The sequence below is a fragment of the Lolium perenne genome, chromosome 2 (assembly GCF_019359855.2).
Source record: "Lolium perenne isolate Kyuss_39 chromosome 2, Kyuss_2.0, whole genome shotgun sequence".
In the NCBI taxonomy this organism is placed as follows: Eukaryota; Viridiplantae; Streptophyta; class Magnoliopsida; order Poales; family Poaceae; genus Lolium; species Lolium perenne.
Window position 1 is genome coordinate 301,348,035 of NC_067245.2, and position 26,074 is coordinate 301,374,108.

General features: G+C 45.2%; 1 protein-coding gene across 1 annotated transcript; it reads left to right on the top strand.

The window, feature by feature from the left end:
* The first annotated feature begins 430 nt into the window (after window positions 1-430).
* On the top strand, window positions 431-2,989 carry LOC127337077 (autophagy-related protein 8C). Its single transcript, XM_051363959.2, has 6 exons — window positions 431-589; window positions 735-787; window positions 1,688-1,743; window positions 1,843-1,895; window positions 2,453-2,571; window positions 2,688-2,989. The coding sequence occupies exons 2-6, from the start codon at window positions 751-753 to the stop codon at window positions 2,780-2,782; spliced, it is 360 nt and encodes a 119-aa protein (XP_051219919.1). The 5' UTR covers window positions 431-589; window positions 735-750; the 3' UTR covers window positions 2,783-2,989.
* The last annotated feature ends 23,085 nt before the right edge of the window (window positions 2,990-26,074 follow it).

The window sequence follows — 26,074 nt, forward strand, 5'->3', positions numbered from 1 at the left end:
ATCCACACTGTTTTGTACGATTCATACATCCTTACATCATGCATCTTTTCGATGAAAATGATATCCAAATCACGTGTATGCTTCTCTCCGCATCCGAGTTTGAAACTAGCTAAACATGCAACAAGACCCACAAAAACAAGCAAGCCTTAGTTGAATAATAAAACTCTGCGATTCCATGGAAGAAGATGTGACAACATTAGAGAACTTTACACGATAGCAGAAAATGAAGTTTACACATCAAGAGAAAAGAGCTGGTCAACACCCATAAACAAATCATCACCACAAGGAAACCAGAGGAATAGTGTTTCTTTGAAACACTCCTTGAAATTGAAACATAGAAGTATCCGGATAGCAACATTTGGCCGAAGTCTAGCTGTGCACGCTAGTAGTAGGTTCCGCTTCCTTGGGGGAGACGTACCCGTGTTGTATTTATTTTATACAATTTTAAGTTATCTATTCCCTTACGTTTCGTGCCGGCCCAGCATTACTTAACCAGCCCCAATCCCCCACTCTTCCCCCAACCCGCCGTCCCGCCGCCTCCTTCGCATCGGAAACCCTCGTCCCAATCCAGCGAAATCCGGCGATTCACGTAAGTATCCGCTCTGATTCTCGATCGATTCTGCATCGGGTTTCGTCGATTTGCTTTTGGTTTCGTTCGATTGGTTCGATTGACGCGTGTTCGTGGTTAGGTTTTGGTGCTGATTTGGTGGTTCTTTTTTGGTGATTGCTTGCAGGACGAAAGCTAGATCGATGGCGAAGAGCTCGTTCAAGCTGGAGCACCCGCTCGGTACGTTCAATCTTATTATCGTGCTCTCCTTTTGTTTGTTCGTTGGAAGTTTGTGCTATTTGTTGTGTTGGTACAGATTCTAGGGACAGTCATGTAGATTCTTTTAGGAGCGGAGCAGTATTACCTTACCTGCTTAATACTGTAATAGTTCGTTATTCTTCTTAGAGAAGGGGTTAAAGCCGCATACACCTCGGGCCTCTGCTTCCAGTTGGTAACAGTCAACGAAAGCACGCCATGATTTAGGATAGGGGGCGTCTTAGATATTCTGGAAGCTGATGTATCAGCTGCCTGTAGAATTGGTAGGCCTCCAAGGAGGATGTGTTGATATGATTCATGTGTTTGATAGTTGGAATAAGTAACTAGTCGTGGTGCTGATCTTATCAATATGCATCCACTAATTTAATCTCCATGGTTGATTTGATGATTAACATGAAAGTGTTGTAACTTTTGATTAGTCAATTGTAAGGAGATTGTATTCTTGTCTGTGATAAAGGTGCGCTGTGAATCCAGCTTGACGGCTTGATTCTTTGGGTTGGTTTATGAGTTATACTAGTATATATAAGAGTTTTGTTGTGGACTTCACTTCTCGTGGGTCATGTTGTAATAAGCCTTTTAATTTGCCACCGTAGTTTATTTCTCTTAAGATAATAAACGTTTTACTGGTTATTAGACTGTTACCTGTTGACATGTAGGTGCTATTGTAATTGTAGAAAAACAATAAATATCTTATATACGTGTGATGGTCATGCTAATTACAGTTCTGTGCTCATTGCTGGCTCTAGAGCAATAATATCTTATATACTTCTGTTCTCTATCTACTATGGCCTTGATCTGTAACTTTCTCAAAAGATGTTTGTTTTTCTTACATCTAATACTTTTCATCCCATCCATGCATTACAGAGAGGAGGCAGGCTGAAGCTAACCGCATCAGAGAAAAGTACAACGATAGAATTCCTGTAAGCTTATCCTTATCATTTGCTCAGTAGACTGTTTCCTTCATGTTTCATTACTCGTGATTTGTTTGTTCTAATCTGTAAACAATCTATTCAATGTAGGTGATTGTTGAGAAGGCTGGGAAGAGTGATATTCCTGACATTGATAAGAAGAAGTCAGTACTACTCGAACATTTTACTCTTTAGGATATTTTTCCATCTTTAATTCTTGTAGTAAGTTATTCTAGAAGGGGTGTTGCTAAGGTTATCCTCTAGGCTCTCTAGTTAGTATATGTGAATAAAAGCCACCGTATGCTGTTACTCCTGGGTGTTCCTTAAATAGCAGGGTTCTTGGTGGGTTCTTGGTGGGTTCCTGGTGATAACTGATGGTAGTTTATGTCATTGCTTTTTCTTTATCTTGAATTTTTAATCAGCAGTATAGCATGTGGCCTTTTGGTATGACTACTGTCACCAGTGTTGTCACTGTAAATTGGGTTGTTTCTACTAGTAGAACACCATTGGAAATGTACGTGAATCCTATTTAAATCTTGATAGGTTTTTATCCAACATGTACAGAGTATGATTTATTGGGAAGTCATGTCTATGGTCCGGAAGCAGTTAGTCTTGATGCATCAAAACATTGTCGCATGGCACATCAAAGCACTATCATATCAGGGCCACCCTTATTGACTTCATACTGTTTTATATGCTGATATCCGTCACCACCATACAGGTACCTTGTCCCTGCCGACCTTACAGTTGGACAATTTATGTACGTTGTGCGGAAGCGGATCAAGCTTGGTGCTGAGAAGGCGATCTTCATCTTTGTGAAGGACACACTTCCGCCAACAGGTATGGAAAGCAAATGCAGCAGCCTAGCTTCCCTGAACAGACTTGTGTCTAATTCATGTATTTTACTGCATCGTCCAATGTTCTCATCTGAATTCCTGTTTGTTATTTGTTTGCAGCTGCCCTGATGTCTGCAATCTACGAGGAGAACAAGGATGATGATGGATTCCTCTACATGACCTACAGCGGCGAGAACACCTTTGGGCAGCTCTAGGCTGTGGTTCCCCAGCATTCAATCGCTCAAGATGCCTCGTGTAAATAACGGGTGCCAAGCAACTGTGTATATTCTGGTTTGCCTTGCTGTGGAAGTCTTTATATTCCGTAACCAAGAAAAACATATTCGAATGTTCTAATGTCACATTACTTATTAGGAAGTTATTGACTCTTCTGAAATCGGCCAATTATACTACTCACTTGCTCATGCATGTTGTTCTGGTTCCTGGCAATTGCTGTTGCTGTAATGTTTTGTAGTGTTAGTGTATCTCAGTGTGCCATTAAATCTGGTTGCTGTTGCCGCGTTGCGTGGCTCTACCGACAGTGAAAGGTTGCCAGCAGCACAGGGGCCTATTGTTGCCGGTGCCATAACTTTTCTGCCCCGTGTTTAGGTTTCAGATGGATGGTGCTTATCATCATCATTCATAGGAGAGGGTGTCAGGATACTCCAGCGAATCGTGGATTTGTTGCTGCACTTATTTTTTTTTGTTCTTATTATTGATTGTGTGGATTGATTCTGAAACTAGGCTGTATAGTGCTTTCGCATCTGCTGTGAAATTCTTGCATGAGCAAGTTCCCCTCTTACAAATATTCGGCGTGGCCGGTTTCTTCATGCAATCCAAACAGACCTGAAGTTTTGATGACCACAGGATTCAGTGGGTTCGTTTTGGTAGATTTTGTGAACGAAACTTGGGTAGTCTTTACTGATTTAGCAGATGCGTGTGCCATTCGTCAGTAGATTCCAATCCAGAGGCAGGTCTCGTGGTAAGGAACAAGGAGCATATAATGTTGACGAAATTATAATGTGAGAATTGGCCGATGCATCTAAAAATAAGAGAATTGGCCGATGGCTCGACCAGCCCTTAATTTACAGCCGTCCGATGGCGAGCGTGTCGTTTGTCAGTATTAGCAGGCATCAGAAAAAGCTGAGCGGCCGGGCTTTGAAAACGTAGGTTCCACATGCACACCAGAGATAGATAATCAAGCCTGCGGCCGGTCAGTCACACGATCTCCGTGCAACATGCACATGCAGATATATCATTCATTACCGCTGGCTTAAGAGGTACCACGGTGTCGCACTACACATATGTTCACCGCGATTTGCTGAACTTAATTGATAATTGAGCACACATGTATACGATCCGTACCCCACCGTGCGGAAAGTGCAGTATACGACCTATACGGCGTGCTTAGGATTTTTTTTTGACTTGGCCCCGGCGTCGCCTCCCGCTTGGGCCACTCGGGTGGAAACATTAAGCGCCATCGCCCCTCTCCCCCCTCCTCCGGCCTCCTCTCTCCCTGCTACCGCCGGCGCACGCACTGCGATGCTCTGGGCGGCGGCAGGCAACCCTCTCGCGTCGTGCACATAGAGGAGGCGCGGTATCGGCGGCGGTGATCACCGACTGGTTGCAGGGCTGGCCGGAGGATCAGCGTGCCGGGGTCCTGGGTGGGATCCGGGGTAGCGGCCTCGGGCGGTGGATCGGCGGCGCGTTGCGCTTGGCTGCCCCAGCACGGGTTGCGGCGGCCGGGTGATGCTTGGTGATGGGGTCGATGGCGGGGGTGATCCTGACGGCCGTTGATCCGGCGTCTACGACGGTGTGGTCGTGCCTGGTGGTGGCTGGTGGGTCCTCTGCACCTCTCCTTCCCGACGGCTCACTGTGGTGGCCTACTTCGGGGTTGGGGGTGGCGACGGACGATTCATCGCCAGGTCCGTGGTCGGTGGCGGCCTCCTATTCCTCCGATGAGGTCGACCGGCGGGCGGCGGCGTGGGGGGCCTGCCGTTCTGCCTTATAAAGGTGATTGTCCTATGGTTCCTCTTGTGCGGAGATGGGGACCTTCTTGAGGTCGGTCTTTCTTCATCTGGCCAGAGTGGTGAGTTCTGGAAGGCTCCTCGAGCAAATGTAACAGTGCACCTTATGCCTGGAGTTTGCTGGATCGGCTGGTATTCGGTCGTGAGCATCCATGCTTTTATTTCGACCATTTGGTTTTGGTGGGAGTGACATAAAGCTCTGTTCTGTGTTACCACCAGATGGCATTCTGGTCCACGGTGAAATCAAAGGTGGAGAATATTAGAAAGGCTGGATTGGAGGACTACCAATGGAGGTTCGAGTCCCTGTGGTGTTGAGGGACTTGCTTGGTGTTCTTGGTTTCGTAGCAGCAATATGCAAGTGGGGGCAGCAACACAGGTGAAGTTCAGAGTCCTAACTTTCAGGGTGAAAACCCAAGGTCTAGCCTTAACTGGTTGTGCCTGGCAAATGGGCTTGTTAAAGGCATTGTTTTGAGAGCGAGAACTATCTTCAGGGTGAAAACCTAAGATTTGTTTGATCGGGCGACGACGGTGCTTGTGCACTGTTCCCTTCTTGGAGGCGTCACTTTTGGAGAGCGTGAGTTTAGGTGTTATCTTGGTGGTGGATGTATTGTTGCTGCTAGGGCTGGATTACCGTAGTGGGACTTCTGTTTGTTAGTTTTCTTTTCCTTTTCTTGGATGTGTGCATCCGTACCGCCATTAGGATATTACATTGTTGCAAAGACTGGATGTAACTGATATCTCTCGATATTAATATATTCCTTCATCGAAGGAAAAATGGCGTGCGCACGTTAGCGTGTGACACAGTTTCTCATGCATCTGTTTAAGATGAATTAGATGAGGCATACATACACTATACTACTACACGAGAGATGTCCTCACATCCTTACCAAATATGTTGAATATAAATACACTGCCTAATCTCTTTTCATCAGTTTGGACTTTTGGTTCAATTGACTAGTACAATAATCTTTTATGGTATTAGAGCCAAGAGGTCTCAAGTTTAAGACCCTGCTCACGCAGTTTTAAAAATAAAAGAAAAAAGATTCTGCGGCCCACACTGAATCCACGCTAAGGACTAAAAATAGCCTAGACGAAGAGTGATGATATGTTTAAGAAAAGAATCAGAGGAAGATGTAATAACAATATCATATACGTATAAAAGAAGATATGCTATGTGAGAGGAAGATTGGAAAATAAAGAGAGATGTGTCAGATTTAGAAGGGATAAAACCAATAGTTTGAATGAATGTAGCAAATCGTTGAAACCAGGCACGAGGAGCTTGTTTAAGACCATAGAGGGATTTCTTGAGAAGACAGAGAAGATTTAGATTAGAGGAATCTTTAAATCCGGATGGTTGTTGACAATAAAAGGTTTCATTGAGAGAAACATTAAGAAAGGCATTTTTAACATCAAGTTGATGAATAGGCCAAGACGAAGAAACTGCAAGACCGAGGATGATGCGAATAGCGCTTAGCTTGACAACAGGGGAGAAGGTTTCATCAAAATCAATGACAAGGTATTAACTTGTCAATGCCTACGAATAGTAGACTAGGGTTTCGTGTAATGTAGAGGGCAAGTAGATCTCGAGGGTTGTCAGCCGAAAAGTGCTAGACGAAATAAAACTAAGGTTTGGTCAACAATGATTCGATGATCTTTCTCGTCCCTCGACTCCCCCTTATATATGAGGCGGAGCCGAGGGATTCATATTGTACAAATTACAGAGTCCGGGGAGGTTTCTAACTCGTCCCGCAAGATTACATACAACACTTCTTATTACAACTCTAGCTTTCCTTAATAACATCTTTGGGCTTTCGAGTCTTCTTATTCTTCGGGTAGTGGGCCTTCAGTAAACCCCGGGTACTATCTCCGGCAGGCCCATTGGGGATGCCTATGTCAGTAGCCCCCGAGATTTTACTTGAGTCGTAGAGTCAGGGAAAATCTCCCCTGTTTATTTTTACTCGACAACTTTAACTTGTCTAAATTTCTTCACATGAATTTCTATATTGTACAGGGATAACGGTAATTGGGGCTAGTTCATCTGACGGATCAGGTACTAGTTAACTGCTCTAGTGGCAATCCGCAAAAACCTACTTCAAGATCACGTCCCTGGACATGATCTCGGTGATACTGGTGTAAACTTCGACAGGTGCCGCTTAAGGTCTTACCATTCTGTCGAGTCCCAGTCAATTTTATCGAATCCACAGCGCGTCCGCTGGGATATTTCTTCACATCTGTTGATGTGGAAAAAAGTAGCAGAGCGCAGTCTTCGGCGATGCCACGCCGCACAGAACGGATCTGGGGTCTTACCTTCGCAATGTTTTGCGGCATTCAGAATTTAGTCGCAACTTTTGGCGTTCTGAGAATATATTGTCGAGTGCTTATTCGGCTGTTGGAATAGCACATTTCATCGAGTCAATTTCTGACTTATATTGCTCTCCCGATGGGAGTATATGTAGAGTTATCTTTATAACTCGAAATATGCTCCTTCTTCCTTCTTTTTCTTTCTTTTTTTCTCTTTTTTCTTTTTGATAATTTTCATCGGGCACGCGAACAGCGTTCCCGATGGGAGTAGCCCCCGAGGCTACAACCAAGGACTTGTGCTTGGTTGTAGGCTCAACATTCTAGTGCACCTTGTCGCTATTTTTTCATTCTTTTCTCGATATTCTCTTCTTTTTATCTCTCGGGTGCGCGAACAGCGCTCCCGATGGAAGTAGCCCCCGAGGCTATGAACAAAAGCTTGCGTTTGATCATAGGCTCCCGCAATTTCTATATTGTCATATTCGAAATTTACTTTTTTCGAAGTAGCCCCCGAGCATTTGGGCAAAAACTTGTATTTGATCAAAGGCTCCCAAGGTATTCAATAACTTCTCTTGTCGCCAATCTTTTTTTTTATTTGCCTTGTCGAAATTTTCTCCCTTAAGCGAAGTTATGTCATTACTGTTAATAGCCGCAATTTTTCTGCCTTGTGGGTCCATTGTCTCCACCACGTTGACACGTCGTGCAAGTGGGGGACACACGTCCTCCGCTTTTTCTGGCGCACGTACTGTAGCGCCTGTTCCGTTCCATCCCAGTAGAAATACTTATTTACCCTTCCTCTACAGAATCTTTTTTCACCACACGATTTCTTCATCCAACGGTTCGCTGCTTCACCCAATTCCTATATAAACCTTTCTTCAACCTCCGTTCGCACCTTCGCCTGCGCCGCACCTCTAGTCCCCTTTGCAAAAAACTTCTCTTTGCGCCCAATTTCCTCTGAGCTTCGCCTACGCACTACCTTAACTCCTCCGGTGCTGTTGATGCCACCACGCAGCCGCCTCACTCGCCACAGTACTCCAGAGTCCAAGATGGCCGCTGAAGGCGTTGAGTGGGAGAGATCGAAGATCTCCAACCAGGATGTCAACATGCTGAAGAGGCTAGGCCTGATGAAGAAGGAAGGCGCCATCCGCTTTCCCAGTGAAGAGAGCTACCCAAACCCTCCAATGGAGTACCAGGTTAGTTTCGTTGATCACCTCATCCGCGGCCTTTCTGCCCCAATTCACGATTTCCTCCGCGGCCTTCTTTTTGTTTACGGGATTCAGCTGCACCAGCTTACCCCCAATTCCATCCTCCATGTCGCCATTTTCATCACTCTTTGCGAGTGCTTCCTCGGAGTCCCTCCTAACTGGGCTCTGTGGAAGCGCATTTTCTGCCTCCGCCGCAATGGCTCCCACAACGCCATCTACAACATAGGCGGCATTGTTATCTGTGTCCGTACTGACGTTGATTATTTCGACGTCAAATTCCCCGACTCTGTCCAAGGATGGCGCAAAAGGTGGCTCTACATACACGAAGAAAGTGCCAACTCTGTTGAGCACAATATAGTCCCTTTTGACGGAAGTGCCAAAATTCTGCGCCGCCGCTCCTGGGATGCTGAAGCTTCCGAAGAAGAGAAAACGGCGACAGAAGCCCTTATGTCCCGTATTCGTCATCTTCAAAATACTCGAGGCAAGGAGCTGTCTGGTGTCCAAATCACCGCCTACTTCCTTAGGATTAGAGTGCAACCTCTTCAGGCTCGCAAAAATCCCCTTTGGACGTATGCTGGTGCAAATGACGCCAATAGGCTCTCCAAGGATCTTTCTGTGAAGGACTTGGAGAAGCTTATTCGAAGAATTTCCTCGCTCAGCAAGAAGGATCCTATTCCCTCCTCTTGCCGCGTGGAACCATACAGTGCCGCCAATCCTCTCCCTCAGGTATTTTTATCTTCTCGAATTTTTTCCTGTTCCGAACTTTTCCTGCTTTTTTTCGACTTGTCAAATTTTACTGATATCTCTATAATCATTATCGCTATTTTTCTGCAGAACCATCCCACTTTGGCTTCTCTTCCTCCTCTTCCTGAAGATGGAGAGGTCAAGGAACAAGCTGTTGTCGCTGAAGACAACCAGGGTTCTTCTCTCCCTGAGAGTGAAGTCGCCGGTTCTCACAAATCTGCGGCTTCCTCTGAAAAAGAAGCCGAATCTGACGCCAGCGAGTCGACGCAATCCCTTCCTCCTGCTGCTTCCCCAGGGAACAAAAGGAAAAGGTCTGAAGCCGTCGATACTGGTACCTCCAAGGCTGCCGAAGAAGTTGCTCCTACTGAAGAGGGGTTAACTTTAAATCCTTATGACGCTGCTCTTGTCAGCTCGTGAGTTTCCTTTTTCTATTTACTCTCGAGATTTTCACTATACTGTCTCTTTATGTTATAACTTGCTTGTTGCAGTGATGAAGAAGGGGATAATCCCACTATTGATGTGACTGCTCGAACGAGCACGTCTCGCACTTTGGTTGTTTCGGAAGCGCAACCAGATGGAGACGAAACTTCGACACCTCAAAGAGGTGTCGAACTTACCACTCCAGCTGCAAGCCCCCGAGCCCCTTCGCCAAAAAGATCAAGGGTTGAACCGGTCGAAGAACCCGCCCAACTAGGTGGTGGTTTCACGACTTCTTCGTTAAATGACGTAAGTCCTTTCCCTGTTCTCCTTCACGTTTGTATTTTGACTTGTATCTTTCATCCCCTTTTTTCTTTTACACTGTCTGATTTTCCCTTGTCTGGTTCTCTCCTCAGCCTTTAATGAAAGAGTTCTTTCGGCTTGGTACCCAATTCGTCGGGTACCGTGATCTTTCGGACTCGCTGAAAGGTACTATTGCTGCCTTTTTCCTCGTGATCGCACCTTCTGTACTATGATCATTAACACGACAATTTGTTACTGTTGATTATTTTTCAGCTAACCTTGCAGAAGCCAACAAGCGTGCTGATGCTCTTGCTCTAAAATTAGAGCAGAGCGAAAAGGCTCGCAAGAAAGCTGAATCCAGCGCCGCCGTCGTTGAAGAGCTTCGAAAAAGGCTTCACGATGCAGAGACTTCTCTGAGTGACCATATCACTCAACAGACTGCGCGCGATAATGAGATTATTACTCGCTTATCGTCGCAATGTTGCCGTTTCGTTAGTAAGTACTTCGACCTCTCTTTTTTCGATGGTTGTCATGCTTTCTATTTTTTGACGATCTATATTTTTCGCCCATAGGGAAGACGCGTCAACCTTATGATCTTGAACTTCCTGAGAACGACGCCCTTCTTGACACGCTCTCCCTTCTCGAGATTCATGGAGATGAAGCACGCCAAGGCATGGAAGATGCTGACTCTGCGCTGGCGAAGCTATTTCCATTTTTCTTCCCGAAGAAAGAAGAGCCAAAGACATTCGGCGAGCTGGCCAAGTGCTTCAATGCTGCAGAGGATCTTGGGCACAATCTTCGCCAAGAAGGATTGAAGGTCGGCGTCGAAGGTACTATTGCTTTGGTTGCTAGCAGCCAGCAAGACGTCGACTGGGCCAAGGTTGGAGATGTGCCGAAGATGGAAACAAAAACATGGGTTTCTTTGATTAAGGCTGCCAAGCCCAACTCGAAGAAAATCCTTGCCTTTCTTGGCTTCAAACCTACCCCAGCTCCAAGCTCATCTAAGCCGGAGGTCAAGTAGATGCTCTTCTTTTTCTTTCCTTTGCTTTTGACGCTGTCGCCAAAGTAGCTATTTGGCGACACCTATCCCACTAGCTCCACTTGTAATGCCTTGTAAATATGCTGAAAGATTAATGAAAACTCTATCTCGCTTGTTGATTGATGTCGACTTTTTTGTTTAAATTTCAGTTGGTGTTTGATAACTGTACACCGTCTCCTGCTCCTCCCGATGTCTTGCCTTCTCCTTCTTGCTCAAGAAAAAATCTTGCTAATACCGAACCTGTCGAAGATTCCTTGCTGCAAGAATTGGATGAACTTCGGCAACAACTTCAGTATGCGAAGAGACAAACGCTTGTGATGATGGAACAGTCTCGCAAGGCATCTGAAGCCGAAAAAATTGCGCTTCAGCAAGCTCAAGAGGCCATGGCTGCTAAGGACATCGCGACTTCTGAGGCTGAAAAGGCTACCTCCCGAGAAAATTTTATGCTCGAGTTGATGAACGAAGCCAGCGCGGATATGTCGGGTATGCTTATCGCATCTTTTTTGTAAACCTCGACACTTTCCATCTTCTTGCTGCATTTTTTTTTTAAAATTTCCGCATCGTTGCTTGATAGGTTCCTTTATTGATGCTGCTGCCGAAGAAGAGAGGGTAAATACTAGGACGAACCTCCTTGTTAACCTTGCCCTTGACCATGGTTCTCTATTCTGGGCTACCCCAGAGAGGACCCGACAGATTGTCAGATTTCAGGATCGCACCTCTCAAACTCGCGACTTCCTTGACTTCTGTGCCAGGACTCTGTCGATGGTTTATAACTCCATGTTTCCTCGGAACGTTCAGCCACAAACTCTTCCCGGGCTAATGGGGAGATTTAAGGATCCCCACAAGATCCATGGTTTTGTCAAAGCTCAACTGGTTGCTGGCGCCAGGTTTGCCCTTATCATGCTTTAGATCTGCCACTCGAAGCTTGACCTGACCCAAGTTGTTGCAAAAGTTCATGAGAAGGTAAGGCGTCGAAGAGTTGGTGTCGACAGAATTAACGCGAAGGTTTCGCCTGTGGCCGAAGAAATGATTGAGGATCTTCTTCGGATGGACGCCGACTTTTTTGCAGACGGTCATTATGCTGATTTTCTTGGCGCTGCTCCCGAAGAAGGCAGGATTACCATTGATAACATACTGAATCGTGACTAATTTTTCTCCTTTAGTAGACAACTCTTCTTTGTAAACCACGATTGTGATTATATTGTAAAGCAATCATCATGTTTCTATATTTGTCCAGCCCCCGAGCGTTTCGGTGTCTATTTTCTGTATTTGTGTATTACGAGGTTTTTAACCAAGGCATTTATTCAATGTGTAGTTTTGGCGAGTATCAGCCCTCGAGCTTTCTTGTCGAGAACTATGTTGTACTTTTATTGACTCGCGAGGTGTTTAATACCAAGGCGACTAGACCATGTTGATTGCACTGTATTTGCGGGTACGAGCCCCCGTGCCTTTATTTTTGTTGATTGATATCTTGATCTTATTTTGCGAGGTGTTTGTGCACCAAGGCGAAATATTGTCAGAAATATATTTTGCAAGTCTGAGGCGTAAGCCCTCGAGCCTGCCGAAGAAATGTATATCTCAACTATCTTTATTATATTGCAGCATCGCGAGCCCGCCTCATAAAAACCTTTCCCGGCCCCACTCGGTGCCCCGAAAAAGGAAAAGAGTGCGTCTGAAAACTCGCGGGCGTTTCAGTACATTGAAGTTTTACAAGGACTATATTTCGACTCTAGGCGTAGAATCGCCTGAGTTGCGCCATGTTCCAGGGGTTTTGCTCCTCCACCCCTGTCTTCTTGTCCTTTATCCTGTATGCTCCTCCTCCAATTACTTCCGTGATGATGTAAGGACCAAGCCATGGTGACTCGAGCTTTTCATGACTTTTTTGCGTGAGTCGAAGAACTAAATCTCCCACCTGAAAGGATCTTGGCCGTAAACGTCGACTGTGGTAATTCTTCAGGTCCTGTTGATATTTGGTTACTCGAGAGAGTACTTCGTCTCTAGCCTCGTCGAGTGCATCGACGTTATCTTCTAGTGCTTTTCTCGACACCTCTTCGTCATATTCCACGACTCGTGGAGAATCGTGCTCTATTTCAATTGGTAGTACTGCTTCCGCTCCATGGACCAAGAAGAACGGAGTTTCTTGTGTCGCTGTGTTTGGTGTTGTTCGTATGCTCCATAATACACTGGGCAGCTCCTCTGGCCAGGTGTATCGAGCTTTCTCCAATGGTGCTAGTAAGCGTTTCTTGATGCCATTGCAAATTATTCCATTGGCTTTCTCGACTTGACCGTTGGTTTGCGGGTGTGCAACCGACGCGAAGTTTAGCTTGATACCCACTTCTTCACAGTATTCTTTGAATTCGTTGGATGTGAAGTTACTGCCATTGTCCGTGACGATGCTGTGAGGCACTCCAAACCTGAAGACGAGACTTTTTACAAACTTAACTGCGGATGCCCCGTCTGGTGAGTTTATCGGCTTCGCTTCTATCCACTTTGTGAATTTGTCGACAGCTACCAGCATATACTCTTTCCCTCCTGGCCAAGACTTGTGTAGTTTGCCCACCATATCGAGGCCCCATTGAGCAAAGGGCCAAGACAAAGGTATTGGCATCAGCTCTGCTGCAGGGGAGTGAGGTTTTGCGGCAAACCTCTGGCACGCGTCGCAGGTTCGTACTATCTCCTTCGCATCCTCTATTGCTGTCAACCAGTAAAATCCAGCTCGAAAGACTTTGGCAGCAATAGCTCGGCTACTCGCGTGGTGACCGCAAATTCCTTCGTGTACGTCCTTCAAGATCATCCTTCCTTCCTCGGGTGTGACGCACCTCTGTAGGACTCCCGAGATACTTCGTTTGTATAGCTCCCCTTTGACCACAGTGAAAGCCTTTGATCGTCTAATAACTCGCCTCGCTTCAACTGGGTCGTCGGGTATTTCCTTCTTCAGGATGTATGATATGTACGGCTGCATCCATGGTATCTGTACCATCATTACCAGGTCCTGATCTTCCTCTTCTTCCTCTAGTGCTTCATTAGTAGCCCCCGAGGGTTTTTTCTCCTTCTTTTTTGGTTTTGTCGACTTTGTAGACCTCTCTGCTATCTCTTCCCAAAATACGCCTGGCGGAACTGCAAGGCACTGCGACCCGATGTTTGCGAGAACGTCGGCTTCGTCGTTGCTCAGTCTGCTGATGTGATTTACTTCGCATCCATCGAACAGCTTCTCGAGCTCGTTGTAGACTTTCTTATATGCTATCATACTGTCGTTGACTGCGTCGCATTGGTTCATGACTTGCTGAGCTACCAGCTGTGAGTCGCCAAAGATTTTTAGTCGAGTTGCACCGCAAGCCTTCGCCATCTTCATCCCGTGTATGAGGGCTTCGTATTCTGCCTCATTGTTAGACGCGTTTGGGAACGTCATCCTCAGAACGTACTTCAGCTTGTCGCCTTCCGGTGATATTAATATCACGCCTGCGCCCGCTCCTTCTAATCTCTTGGATCCATCGAAGTTCATGGTCCAAGTTCTCGATAAATCCGGTGGTCCTGTGTTTTGCAGCTCCATCCACTCTTCGACGAAGTCTGGCAAAATCTGCGACTTGATTGCTTTTCTTTTTTCATACGTGATGTCCCGAGGGGAAAGTTCTATTCCCCAAAGGGAGACACGGCCCGTGGCTTCTGGATTGTTTAGTATATTTGACAAGGGAGCTTCATTGACCACTATGATCGGGTGTGCCGAAAAATAGTGACGCAATTTTCGTGCTGTTGTGAACACTCCGTATGCTAGCTTTTGGTACTGAGGGTACCTTTGTTTTGAGGGCAACAAAACTTCGCTGACGAAGTATACTGGCCTCTGTACTCCGTGGAGTTTTTCTTCTTCTTCCCTTTCGACGACAAGGACCGTGCTTACCACCTGGGGTGTGGCCGCAATATATAGCAACAGAGGCTCCTTCTCTTTTGGCGCCACCAAGATTGGTGGTGTCGAGATTTTGCGCTTGAGGTCCTCAAAAGCTCTGTCTGCTTCTTCGTTCCACTGGAACTTGTCTCCTTGTTTGATCAAGGCGTAAAATGGTAACGCCTTTTCTCCAAGCCTGGCGACGAATCTACTTAAGGCTGCAACTCGCCCGGTTAACTGCTGTATTTCTTTCAACTTTGTTGGCTTCCTCATCGTTACGATGGCCTGTATTTTTTCGGGGTTTGCTTCAATCCCTCTTGCTGATACTAGGAACCCGAGAAGTTCTCTCACAGGACGCCAAAAGAGCACTTTGTCGGGTTCAACTTGAGGCAGAACTTGTCGAGGTTGTCGAAAGTTTCGTTCAGGTCCTCGATTAGAGTGTCGCCTTTTTTGGATGTGATGACAACGTCGTCGATGTATACTTGTACATTTTTCCCTATCTGCTCCGCTAAGCACTTCTGCATCATCCGCTGATATGTTGCTCCCGCGTTTTTCAACCCGAAGGGCATTGTTCGATAGCAGAACACGCCGTAAGGGGTGATGAACGCTGTTTTCACCTCATCATCTTCTTTCAATCTAATCTGGTTATAACCAGAGTAGGCATCCAGGAAGGAAAGACGTTCGCATCCTGCCGTGGAGTCGATGATTTGATCGATCCTCGGGAGGGGGAAGTGATCCTTTGGACAATGTTTATTAAGACACGTAAAGTCGACACACATGCGAAGGACTTTTGTGTTTTTCTTCGGCACCAACACTGGGTTAGCTACCCATGTGGCTTCTGTGTGTATTTCTTTGATGAACCCTGCTTCTCTGAGTCTGTTAATTTCCGACAGCATAGCTTTGCGGTTTGGTTCCGAGAAACGCCGCAGAGGTTGTTTGATTGGTTTCGCGATTGGATCCAAGTGTAGGTGGTGCTCGGCAAGTTCCCTGGGTACTCCTGGCATGTCAGCTGGACACCATGCGAAGATTTTCCAGTGCTCACGGAGGAACTTGACGAGCGCGCTTTCCTATGCGAGGTCCATGTTATTTGCAATGGACGTCGTTTTCTTCGGGTCTGTTGGATGAATCTGTACTTCCTTGGAATCCTTTGCTGTGTTGAAGGTTGACTCCTTGCTAGGCCTCCCCACATCTGGTAATACGTCGTAATCTGTTGTGAGCTTTGACTCCATATATTCTGCTTGCATCCCGAAGGTTTCTGAAAGCCGATGAAAATCCTTATCACATTTATCGGCAAGCGAAAAGCTTCCTTTAATCGTGATTGGCCCCTTTGGTCCAGGCATCCTCCACAACAGGTATGTATAATGTGGTACTGCCATGAACCTAGCGTATGCTGGGCGCCCCAACAGAGCATGGTACTGTGATGGGAAATCCACGACTTCAAACTCCAGCCTCTCGATCCTGTAATTCTCTCTGGTGCCGAACTGAACATCGAGATTAATCTTTCCCAGTGGGTAACTTGGTTTATCTGGTGTGATGCCATGAAATCGCGTGTCCGTTGGTTTGAGGTTCGCCAAGGATATGTTCATCTTCCTTAGTGTATCTGCGTACATAAGGTTTAGATTGCTTCCTCCGTCGATGAAAACTCGCGATACGTCGAATCCTGCGATTACTGCGGGCAAAATGAGTGCTGACTGCCCTGGTCGAGGAACTTGCTGCGGGTGATCCGCAATTGTGAAACCAATGTCCTGTCCCGACCAATTGAGATACTCGACTGTTGGTGGGGGCATCTTCTCTGCCATGAACACCTGTCGCGAGATTACTTTCTGAGCTCTATTGGATGGTCTGCCCTTCTGAATCATCGAGACCGCTCCATGTGAGTTGGGATCGACATATGGTGGTGGTACTGGTGCTGCCGCAATTCTGAGCTGGTGTCGATTTTCTTCCGTGATTGCGGGAGGGGGTGGCAAGTGGATCTCACTCCTAGGTCCTTGGGGATTTCGACTTGCTGCCTGAGCATGAGCTTGCGCGGCAACCCTCATCATTGCTTGAAAGTTCCGACAATCTTTCTGTAGATGTCCTGACTGCCTTACCCCATTGTTGTCGACGAAGAAGTGCATCTGGCATGGACCGTTCATCATATCCTCGGGGGTGACAAAGGGCCTCCTAGGTCCATTGTTTGGTCTGTTATTTCGCGGATCATCTCTGTTGTCACTTCGCTGCTCACTGCTTCGTTGATAATTGTTTCTGTTGCTTCCTCCAGCGCCCGATCGAAACCCAGCCGAAATTTGACCAGGTGGATCATAACTCGAGAATCGAGAGAATCGTCGCCTGCCCTGATAGTTTCGACTGCGGTCCTCCTCTGGTGACCTGTGTCGCTTATTGTGCACATCGTCTTCACCATCTGCCCACTTGTTTGCTATCTCCATCAACGCTGATACTGTTTTTGGGTTGGTTCTCCCCAAATCCTCCACGAAATCTCCTCGCCGGACTCCTGCAACGAACGCGTCTATGGCTCTCTCGTCAGATATGTTTTCTGCCGAGTTTTTGATGATGTTCCATCTTTGGATGTACTTCCTCATTGATTCATCATGTTTCTGTCGGCATGATATCAACTCCTCGAGTGTCGCAGGCTTTTTGCAGGTGGACCGAAAGTTCTTGATGTATATATCCTCGAAATCAGTCCAGTTGTCGATGGAACCTACTGGAAGCTTCTTTATCCAAGATCTTGCGGCTCCACTCAAGTGTACCTGAATGCTCTGCATTGCCGTCGCCCTTGTACCGCCGATTAGCTTCACTGTCTCGAGGTAATCTACCAACCAATCCTCAGGATCTTGCAATCCGTCGAATTTCTTGAAATTGTCGGGTAGCTTAAACCCTGGGGGCACCCGAGTTTTTCGGACCCTTCTAGTAAAGCATGGTAGTCCGCACATATCCTCCTCAGGTAGGTCTGGAGAGTGTCGATGTTCCCTTCTATGTTGCCGTGCTCTGTCTACCCTTGCCTGGGTTTCCGCGTCCCTTGCGTCGCCTGTTCTTTCGGGAGCTGCTGCTGCAACCGCAGGTCGTGGACTATTTTGCCTTGCTGATCCTTCGGGAGGTGTTGATGCAAACGCTGTTCCCATGGCTCCAACACCTGCCATGGCCATGTTGTACAATGCTTCCCTTGGATCTCCAGGAGGTGGCCTGGATGCGAGGATATAAGCTTGTGTCGCCATATACCCAGCTTCCGGTGTTTTGGGAATAATGTTTCCTCTCGTGTCTATCGACATAAAGGACATGTCGAGGTTTTGAACTAGATTCTCTCTTTCTGCTTCGGGTATTTTTTGCAGCCTTGATCTTGCCCTGTTCCGAGCTTCTCTGTGACTATCTCCCGAAGTTCCTGAATGTCGACTGAGGTCTGCCCTTCGCCTGCTTGACGCGGAAGCTGCCTCCCTTCTTTTGTTTAGAACCTCTGTTTGTTTTTCCAATTCCCTTCCAGCTCGAGCGAGTCTATATTGGTATGCCTGCAATTCCTCGACCGTAGCGGTTGTCGCCATTGGTTCTGAACCATCCATAGCTCTTGCGGCTCTATCCCATGCTGCTTGTGGCAACTGAACTCTCATACGTGGTGTAGGCCCAACGTATTTGTTGCCCAATCCTCGCCTTAAGTCAGAGGGATCGACGTATGGATTTCCCAGATCGTCGAAAGCCTCCGACGTTTCATCCTGATCACGACTTGCTTCTCCGACGACGTAGATTTGATGATATTTAGAATTCTGCGCCTTGCTGGAATCGGTGACACCGTGATAGAGATTGGTGAAGACCTTTTCAATGCTGTTAGATTTGTCGATGAAGTCGAAGCTGTCGACACTTTCGGAATCGCTGCTTATATAGGAGTCCGCAGACGACTTGAAAGACGTGTCGCTGAAGATCTTGGCGAGTTTTTCGCTTGCCTTGGTGTTGATGAAGCGTGGCGAAGATGTTTCTTCGTCGCCTGACTCGACCGATGATGCCGAGCTTGAAGATTCAGTTTGCTCCACAGGAAACCTCGGGAAGGTCGGAATTTCGAGACGATAACTTCCTTCCTTCCCGATGTGAAAGTGGAAACTTCCGAACGTCATCTCCATGGGCTCCTCCGGATATGTATATGAATCCAAACGGGAGGGCGGGTGAGGTACAAAATCAACGAGACCAGTTTCGATCTGTTTACCTCTGTCCATGATGTTGCTTGCTGCCGATGAAGTCGACGATTCTGAACGTGCCATCGAGATCAGCTCCTTGTCGCCTCTAAATCCCACAGACGGCGCCAATTGACAAGGTATTAACTTGTCAATGCCTACGAATAGTAGACTAGGGTTTCGTGTAATGTAGAGGGCAAGTAGATCTCGAGGGTTATCAGCCGAAAAGTGCTCGACGAAATAAAACTAAGGTTTGGTCAACAATGATTCGATGATCTTTCTCGTCCCTCGACTCCCCCTTATATATGAGGCGGAGCCGAGGGATTCGTATTGTACAAATTACAGAGTCCGGGGAGGTTTCTAACTCGTCCCGCAAGATTACATACAACACTTCTTATTACAACTCTAGCTTTCCTTAATAACATCTTTGGGCTTCCGAGTCTTCTTATTCTTCGGGTAGTGGGCCTTCAGTAAACCCCGGGTACTATCTCCGGCAGGCCCATTGGGGATGCCTATGTCAATCAATTCCTTGTTGTTGAGAAAAACCTCAGCAAACCCAACGAGCCTTGTAGCGAGCCAAAGACCCATCGGAGTTATACTTATGACGAAACACCCACTTCCCCGAGACAATATTGGCACCGGATGGTTTAGGAACAAGAGTCCATGTATTATTTTGAATAAGAGCATCAAATTCATCTTTCATGGCCTAGTGCCATAATGGATCAAGAAGAGCACGTTTGTAGGAGCTTGGGATAGGTGAGATCGATGGAGTAGCTGAGATATTGAGAAAACATAGGGGAATATGAAAACCCTTTTTACCACGAGTACACATGACATGATCATTGGTAGGGATAGGTATGGGAACGACATTAGGAGGAAGTGGATTAGTTGCTGAAGAAGAAGAAGTAGTGGACGCGGGAGAGACTGAGTTAGAGGACGTGCTGACAGGAGAGTGTGCCGCGGCAGGAGAAGGTGACGCGACGGGGTGACGCGGGCTCTCGGCAGGAGGTGGTGCTGCCGCGGTAGGGGGCTCGGCTACCACGGCGGGAGTTTCGGTAGGCACTAAAAGATGACGCGCAATGGGGGTAGGTGACTGTGAAATAGAATTAGGGATTGGCGGGGACTGAACGACTGAAAAGGGAAAAGTATTTTCATCAAAGGTGACATGAAGGGATATAAGAACACGACCAGAGGAAGGATCAAAACATCGCGATCCTTTGTGATCATCGGATGGACCTAAGTATATGCATGGCAAAGATTTTGGAGCTAGTTGATGGGCGGCGGTAGAGGAGATGTTAGGAAAACATAGATAGCCAAAAACACGCAAATCAGAATAATCGGGGTGAGATAGAAAGAGAGATTGAAAGGGAGAATAAAGAGGACATGTTTTAGTTGGTCGTATGTTTAAAAGATATGTGGCTGTCCGTACAGCCTCTGCCCAAAAACATGGTCGAAGAGATGATTGGATTAGTAGGGTGCGTAAGATGTCGTTGATAGAACGAAGAGAACGTTCAGCCTTGCCGTTTTGAGGAGATGTGTATGGGCAGGAAAAACGAAAGAGGATGCCTTGGGAGAGAAAGAAATTTCGATTTTGGTTATTATCAAATTCTTTTCCATTGTCACATTGGATGAAACAAATTGGGAGACCAAAGTGAGTTAGAACATATTGCCTAAAATTAATGAAAAGTTTGTAACATCAGATTTGACACGAAGAGGGAATGTCCAAACATAGTGAGAGTAATCATCTAAAATATCAAGATAATATTTGAACCCTGAAACACTTGGGACGGGAGAGGTCCATAAATCACAATGTAATAATTCAAACGGAAAAGTACTAGATGTAGTTGATGTGCCAAAATGTAATCTAATATGTTTGCCGCATTGACAAGCATTACAAATAGAGGGATCATGAGAAGAACTAGAACTAGGGATGCTAAACTCTTGCAACATGGATGACACGGTAGTTTTATTGGGGTGACCGAGACGATGATGCCATAGGTCGAAGGAGGCAATCATGGCTTGAGGTGTGGAGGTGGGTGCGCCATGGAGAGGATAGAGATCACCCGAACTATTGTAACGAACGAGGACCGCCCCCGTTTTTAGATCCTTCATAGATAAACCAAAGGGATCAAATTCTATGAAAACATTATTGTCAATGGTGAATTGACGAACATAAATCAGATTTTTAATTAATGATGGAGCAACTAAAATATTTCGAAGGATAAAATTTGGTAGATTTTAAAATTTGTTTTTGGATTAATGATATAAGAGTGACCGGTGCATGAGATTGGAATAGAGGATCCATCGCCAATGGTGATGGTAGAAAAGGGAGACGAGAAACAAGCTGGCAGAAAATCCATGTTTGAAGACATATGCGAGGAAGCACCGGAATCAAAAATCCAATTCGTACCTTCATGGTTGTTGAGTGTGAAATTGTTCATGGTAGCGAGGAAGGCGGCTTGGTCCCAGCTTGGTGGAGCGGTTGACGGAGCAGGAGACGCAGGCATGTACTGAAGAGCCGGAGGAGCGTGGTACATGTGGGGCAGCGACGTCGGCGGAGCCATGTATTGCTGCAGTGACAACATGTAAGTCGGTGAAGCCTGGGCGATGTAGACCTGCTGCGGAGGGCGAGGTGCGAGAGGCCCGGGTGCGCCGATGGAGGGGCGGAGGCCGGGACCCCAGTGCCTGGTGTAGGCCAGTGGGGCGCCGTACGGAGAGGGGGCCGACCAGGGCATCGGCCAGGCCTGAACGAGACCGGTCCATGGGTCATGCTGCGGCGGCCAAGGGGCCATGGCGGAGCGCGGTGGCGGCGCTGGTGATGTCGGCGCGGGTGGAGCTGGTGCAGGAGCAGGTGGCCGCGACAGAGGAGTCGGCGCTGGAGCGGGTGGCCGATATACGGGATTTTTTCCGCGATAGTTGGGGCTCAGACGCCATCCAGGAGGGGCCGTCAGTGGTGTAGCAGGGGTAGGCAGTAGGGGCGGGCGAAGCGCCGTGTGAAACACCTGCGGAGGACGCGCGACCTTGCGAGCTTGATTCTGAGCTTCGAGTTGCAAAATAGATCGCACTTCGGCGAAAGTTGGGTAAGGTTTCAGCAGCGGGATGAAGGCGACTTGCTTCTCAAATTGATCGCCGAGACCAACGAGAAGGGCGTTGATGAGGGTGCGATCGTCGACGTGATCACCGAGTTCTCGAAGTTCATCACCGATGGCCTTGATGCGTTGGCAGAAGACGGTGACGGGGATTCGCCTTGAGTGCCGGTGCGGAGCTCGATGTGAAGAGCATTGACGCGCGAGTCGGAGTTGTCCTGAAAGAGCTGCTGAAGAGCGGCCCATAGATGGGCAGCCGTGGCATTGTCGGTGTAGACCAGGTTGAAGAGCTCGGTGGAGATCCTGGTGTAGATCCATTGAATGACGGTTAGGTCATGCTTGACCCACCGTGGATCGGTGGGCCGTGGTGTCGAGGCGAGGTTGATGTGATCGCGGAGGCCGCAGCAACCGAGATGAACATGGAAGAGGTGGCACCAATGGTAAAAGTTATGCTTGGAGAGATCGAGGACGATCGGGGCGAACGGAGAGAAGTCGGCGATCGTGTCGGCTAGGGTAAGTTGTGGGAGCTGTGAATTTTGTTGGGGATTTTGATGGAGATTAGAGGTAGAGGAAGAAGATAGATCGGCGCCGGCGGCAGCGCGCGCCTCGGCCGTGGTCCATAGTGGATGCGTCGACGGCGGCGGCGGAGTGGGCGGATCCATCTAGGTGCGGAAAACCTAGGCGTATGATATCATGATAGATTGCGGAATATGATTGTATTGATATGCGGTAATTGATGATTACATTGAGCCTTTTGGGCTGTTTATATACTAGAGAAAATTTGGAGGGCAAGAAGCCTAGTAGAGATAGATCTAGGTTACAATCATAAACTATCTAATATAACTAAACCTAATATACTCTAACAGAAAGTGCCATGACTGATATGGGAGGAGCAAGCGCGGGACGCTCCAACAAAGATGAAGAAGCCAACCCTCCTGGCGAGCAACACCATAGAGGCACCGAGCACACAACATCGAGAGAACCTTGTCTCCCACACGACACAAGTTCAACGCCCTCAGCACTGCGGAATTTTCTAGGACCGCTGCCCCGACATCCAGCTATTCCACTACGCTGAGCAGACCGCCTACACCACCTTCCGCGACCGCCATCCACCGCTCGCACACATAGCCACAACACTGCACGCCCTCGGTCGCCCGCATCCCAAGCTACACAAGGCCAGCCGCACGTAGACCACAACCGTTGCACCAAAATTCGGGGCCGCCGCCCCGATATAGAGTCAACCGCCTCCAATGAGACGAGTCAAACGGGCCGACAACCTTGTCGCACAAGGCAACACAAAACTGCCACCCATCCATGACCATAACTAGTGGAGATAGGGCATTTAGTCGCGGCCATAACGGGCTCTCGTCCCGTACATGCGACTCTGTAACCAGCCGGGATAAATGATCCTCCACGTGGCCGCGATACAGGTTTTGGGCTCGAGAACCTTTAGTCCCGGCCCGTAATCCCAACCGCAATAAAATATTATTTTCAATAATTATGCTTTTCATTTTCCTTATTTCATTTTCCTATTTCCTATTTCCAATTTTCTTTTCTTCTTTTTGTTTGACTTGTTACTCTCTCACCTGGACCATTTTTAATAGTAAATACACTTAATCTGCAGTCAAATTGTAGACTTGGTCATCACTTCTCGGTCGGTCACCCATCTGCACACTACTCCACCCTCAGCACGCTTAACTCCTAGGTTCTTTTCTGCTGTGCTCCCGCGAATGTGATTGTACCTTGTTGTAAATACCAGCATATCAATACTATTAACTCTTATACCATTGTGTCACATTTCTGTATTTTTTGAAATAAAAAATCTATAAACCGCAATTGGACAAATAATATATAATTTATTATTAGAAAAATGTGAGTAGTTTGAATATGAAATAATTATGTTTTTATTCATTTATTATTATTATTATCAAATAATATATGCATTATTCATATAATATGGCCAAATAATTAACATCTTGAAATCTATAAACCGCAATTGGATAAATAATATATGCTTTATTATTAGAAAAATGTGAGTGACTTGAATATGAAATAATTATGTTTTTATTCATTTACTATTATGATTATCAAATAATATATGCATTATTCATATAATATGGCTAAATAATTAATATCTTGAAATCTGTAAACCGCAATTGGATAAATAATATATGATTTATTATTAGAAAAATGTGAGTTATTTGAATATGAAATAATTATGCTTTATTCATTTATTATTATTATTATTATTATCAAATAATATATGCATTATTCATATAATATGGCCAAATAATTAATATCTTGAAATCTATAAACCATTGGAAAAATAATATATGCTTTATTATCATAAAAAATATGTGTGATTTGAATATGAAATAATTATGTTTTTACTAATTTATTATTATTATCAAATAATATATGCATTATTCATATAAATTGGCCAAATAATTAATATCTTGAAATATATAAACCGCAATTGGACAAATAATCTATGCTTTATTATTAGAAAATGTGAGTGATTTGAATATGAAATAATTATGTTTTTATTCATTTATTAGTATGATTATCAAATAATATATGCATTATTCATATAATATGGCCACATAATTAATATCTTGAAATCTGTAAACCACAATTGGACAAATAATATATGATTTATTATTAGGAAAATGTGAGTGATTTGAATATGAAATAATTATGATTTATTCATTTTTTATTATTATTGTCAAATAATATATGCAATATTCATATAATATGGCCAAATAATTAATATCTCGAAATCTATAAACCGTAATTGGACAAATAATATATGCTTTATTATTAGAAAAATGTGAGTGATTTGAATATGAAATAATTATGTTTTAATTCATTTATTATTTTTATTATCAAATAATATATGCATTATTCATATAATATGGCCAAATAATTAATATATTGAAATCTATAAACCGCAATTGGACAAATAATATATGCTTTATTATTAGAAAAATCTGGGTGATTTTAATATTAAACAATTATGTTTTTATTCATTTATTATTATTATTATCAAATAATATATGCATTATTCATATAATATGGCCAAAATAATTAATATCTTGAAATCTATAAACCGCAAATGGAAATAATATATGATTATTATTAGAAAAATGTGAGTGAGTTGAATATGAAATAATTATGTTTTTATTCATTTATTATTATCATCAAATAATATAAGCATTATTCATAAAATATGTCCAAATAATTAATATCTTGAAATCTATAAACCCCAATTGGACAAATAATATATGATTTATTATTAGAAAAATGTGAATGATTTGAATATGAAATAATTATGTTTTTATTCATTTATTATTATTATTATCAAATAATATATGCATTATTCATATAATATGGCCAAATAATTAATATCTTGAAATCTGTAAATCGCAATTGGACAAATAATATATGATTTATTATTAGAAAAATGTGAGTGATTTGAATATGAAACAATTATGTTTTTATCCATAATATGGCCAAATAATTAATATCTTGAAATCTAAGTCCCGGTTTCCGCGGGAACGAAGCGTTTGACTTTAAGTCCCGGTTTGGGATACGGGCCGGGACTAAAGGGGGTACCCCAGGTGCCGCGTGCCGCAAAACCCTTTAGTCCCAGTTTGGGATACGAGCCGGGACAATTGGGTCCTAATGAACCGGGACCTTTAGGTTCCGTACGTTGTAGTGTTTACAGGGCGACGTGGCCAAGCCTTGGATCCCGGCCCAGGACACGGGCGAGACCAAAGGTGCCTGACCAAAGGCCTGTTTTCTACTAGTGCATCAATAGCTCCACCCCATGAAACTAACCCCGGATTACTTCTTGCTATGTTTCATGAATTCTTGTACAGCTACAAAACTGCATGTTTATTTGCACAAACAATCTAAGCTTTTTCCCTATTTCTTATGCAGGCTCAGATTTTTTGCAAAGAGTATCAGCTATGAAGTAAAAGGACTGGATAAGTAACATGATTTGGGTTCAGATGCGCTCATCTGTAGGACAGGTCACAAAGTTAATGAATTTGTTTGGGAGAACCTAGATTCCTGTGTGTACAAGGCAGGTTCATGCAGCTTCAAGATTTTCTTGCATGAACTTCCTTTTTAGTTTGCTTAAGATTCATCATAAAACTAGATGTGCCATCTTATTCCATTATCAAGTTATTTTCCATCAGTTGTTACAGACCAAGTTATTTTCCATCAGTATTTCTGCCATCTTATTCCATTATCAATCAATTTTTCACTGAGTTACTTTTTCTTCGTTATTTCTGCCATCTTATTCCATTTTCATCGAATGAGTTACTTTTCCATCAATGTTACTGTCATCTTG

Excerpts from the sequence above, each read along its gene's own strand:
- LOC127337077 (XM_051363959.2), top strand. The coding sequence starts at position 751 with ATGGCGAAGAGCTCGTTCAAGCTGGAGCACCCGCTCG. Across the intron at positions 1,744-1,842 it reads AGTACAACGATAGAATTCCT|GTGATTGTTGAGAAGGCTGG; the intron begins GTAAGCTTATCC and ends TATTCAATGTAG. Across the intron at positions 1,896-2,452 it reads CCTGACATTGATAAGAAGAA|GTACCTTGTCCCTGCCGACC; the intron begins GTCAGTACTACT and ends ACCACCATACAG.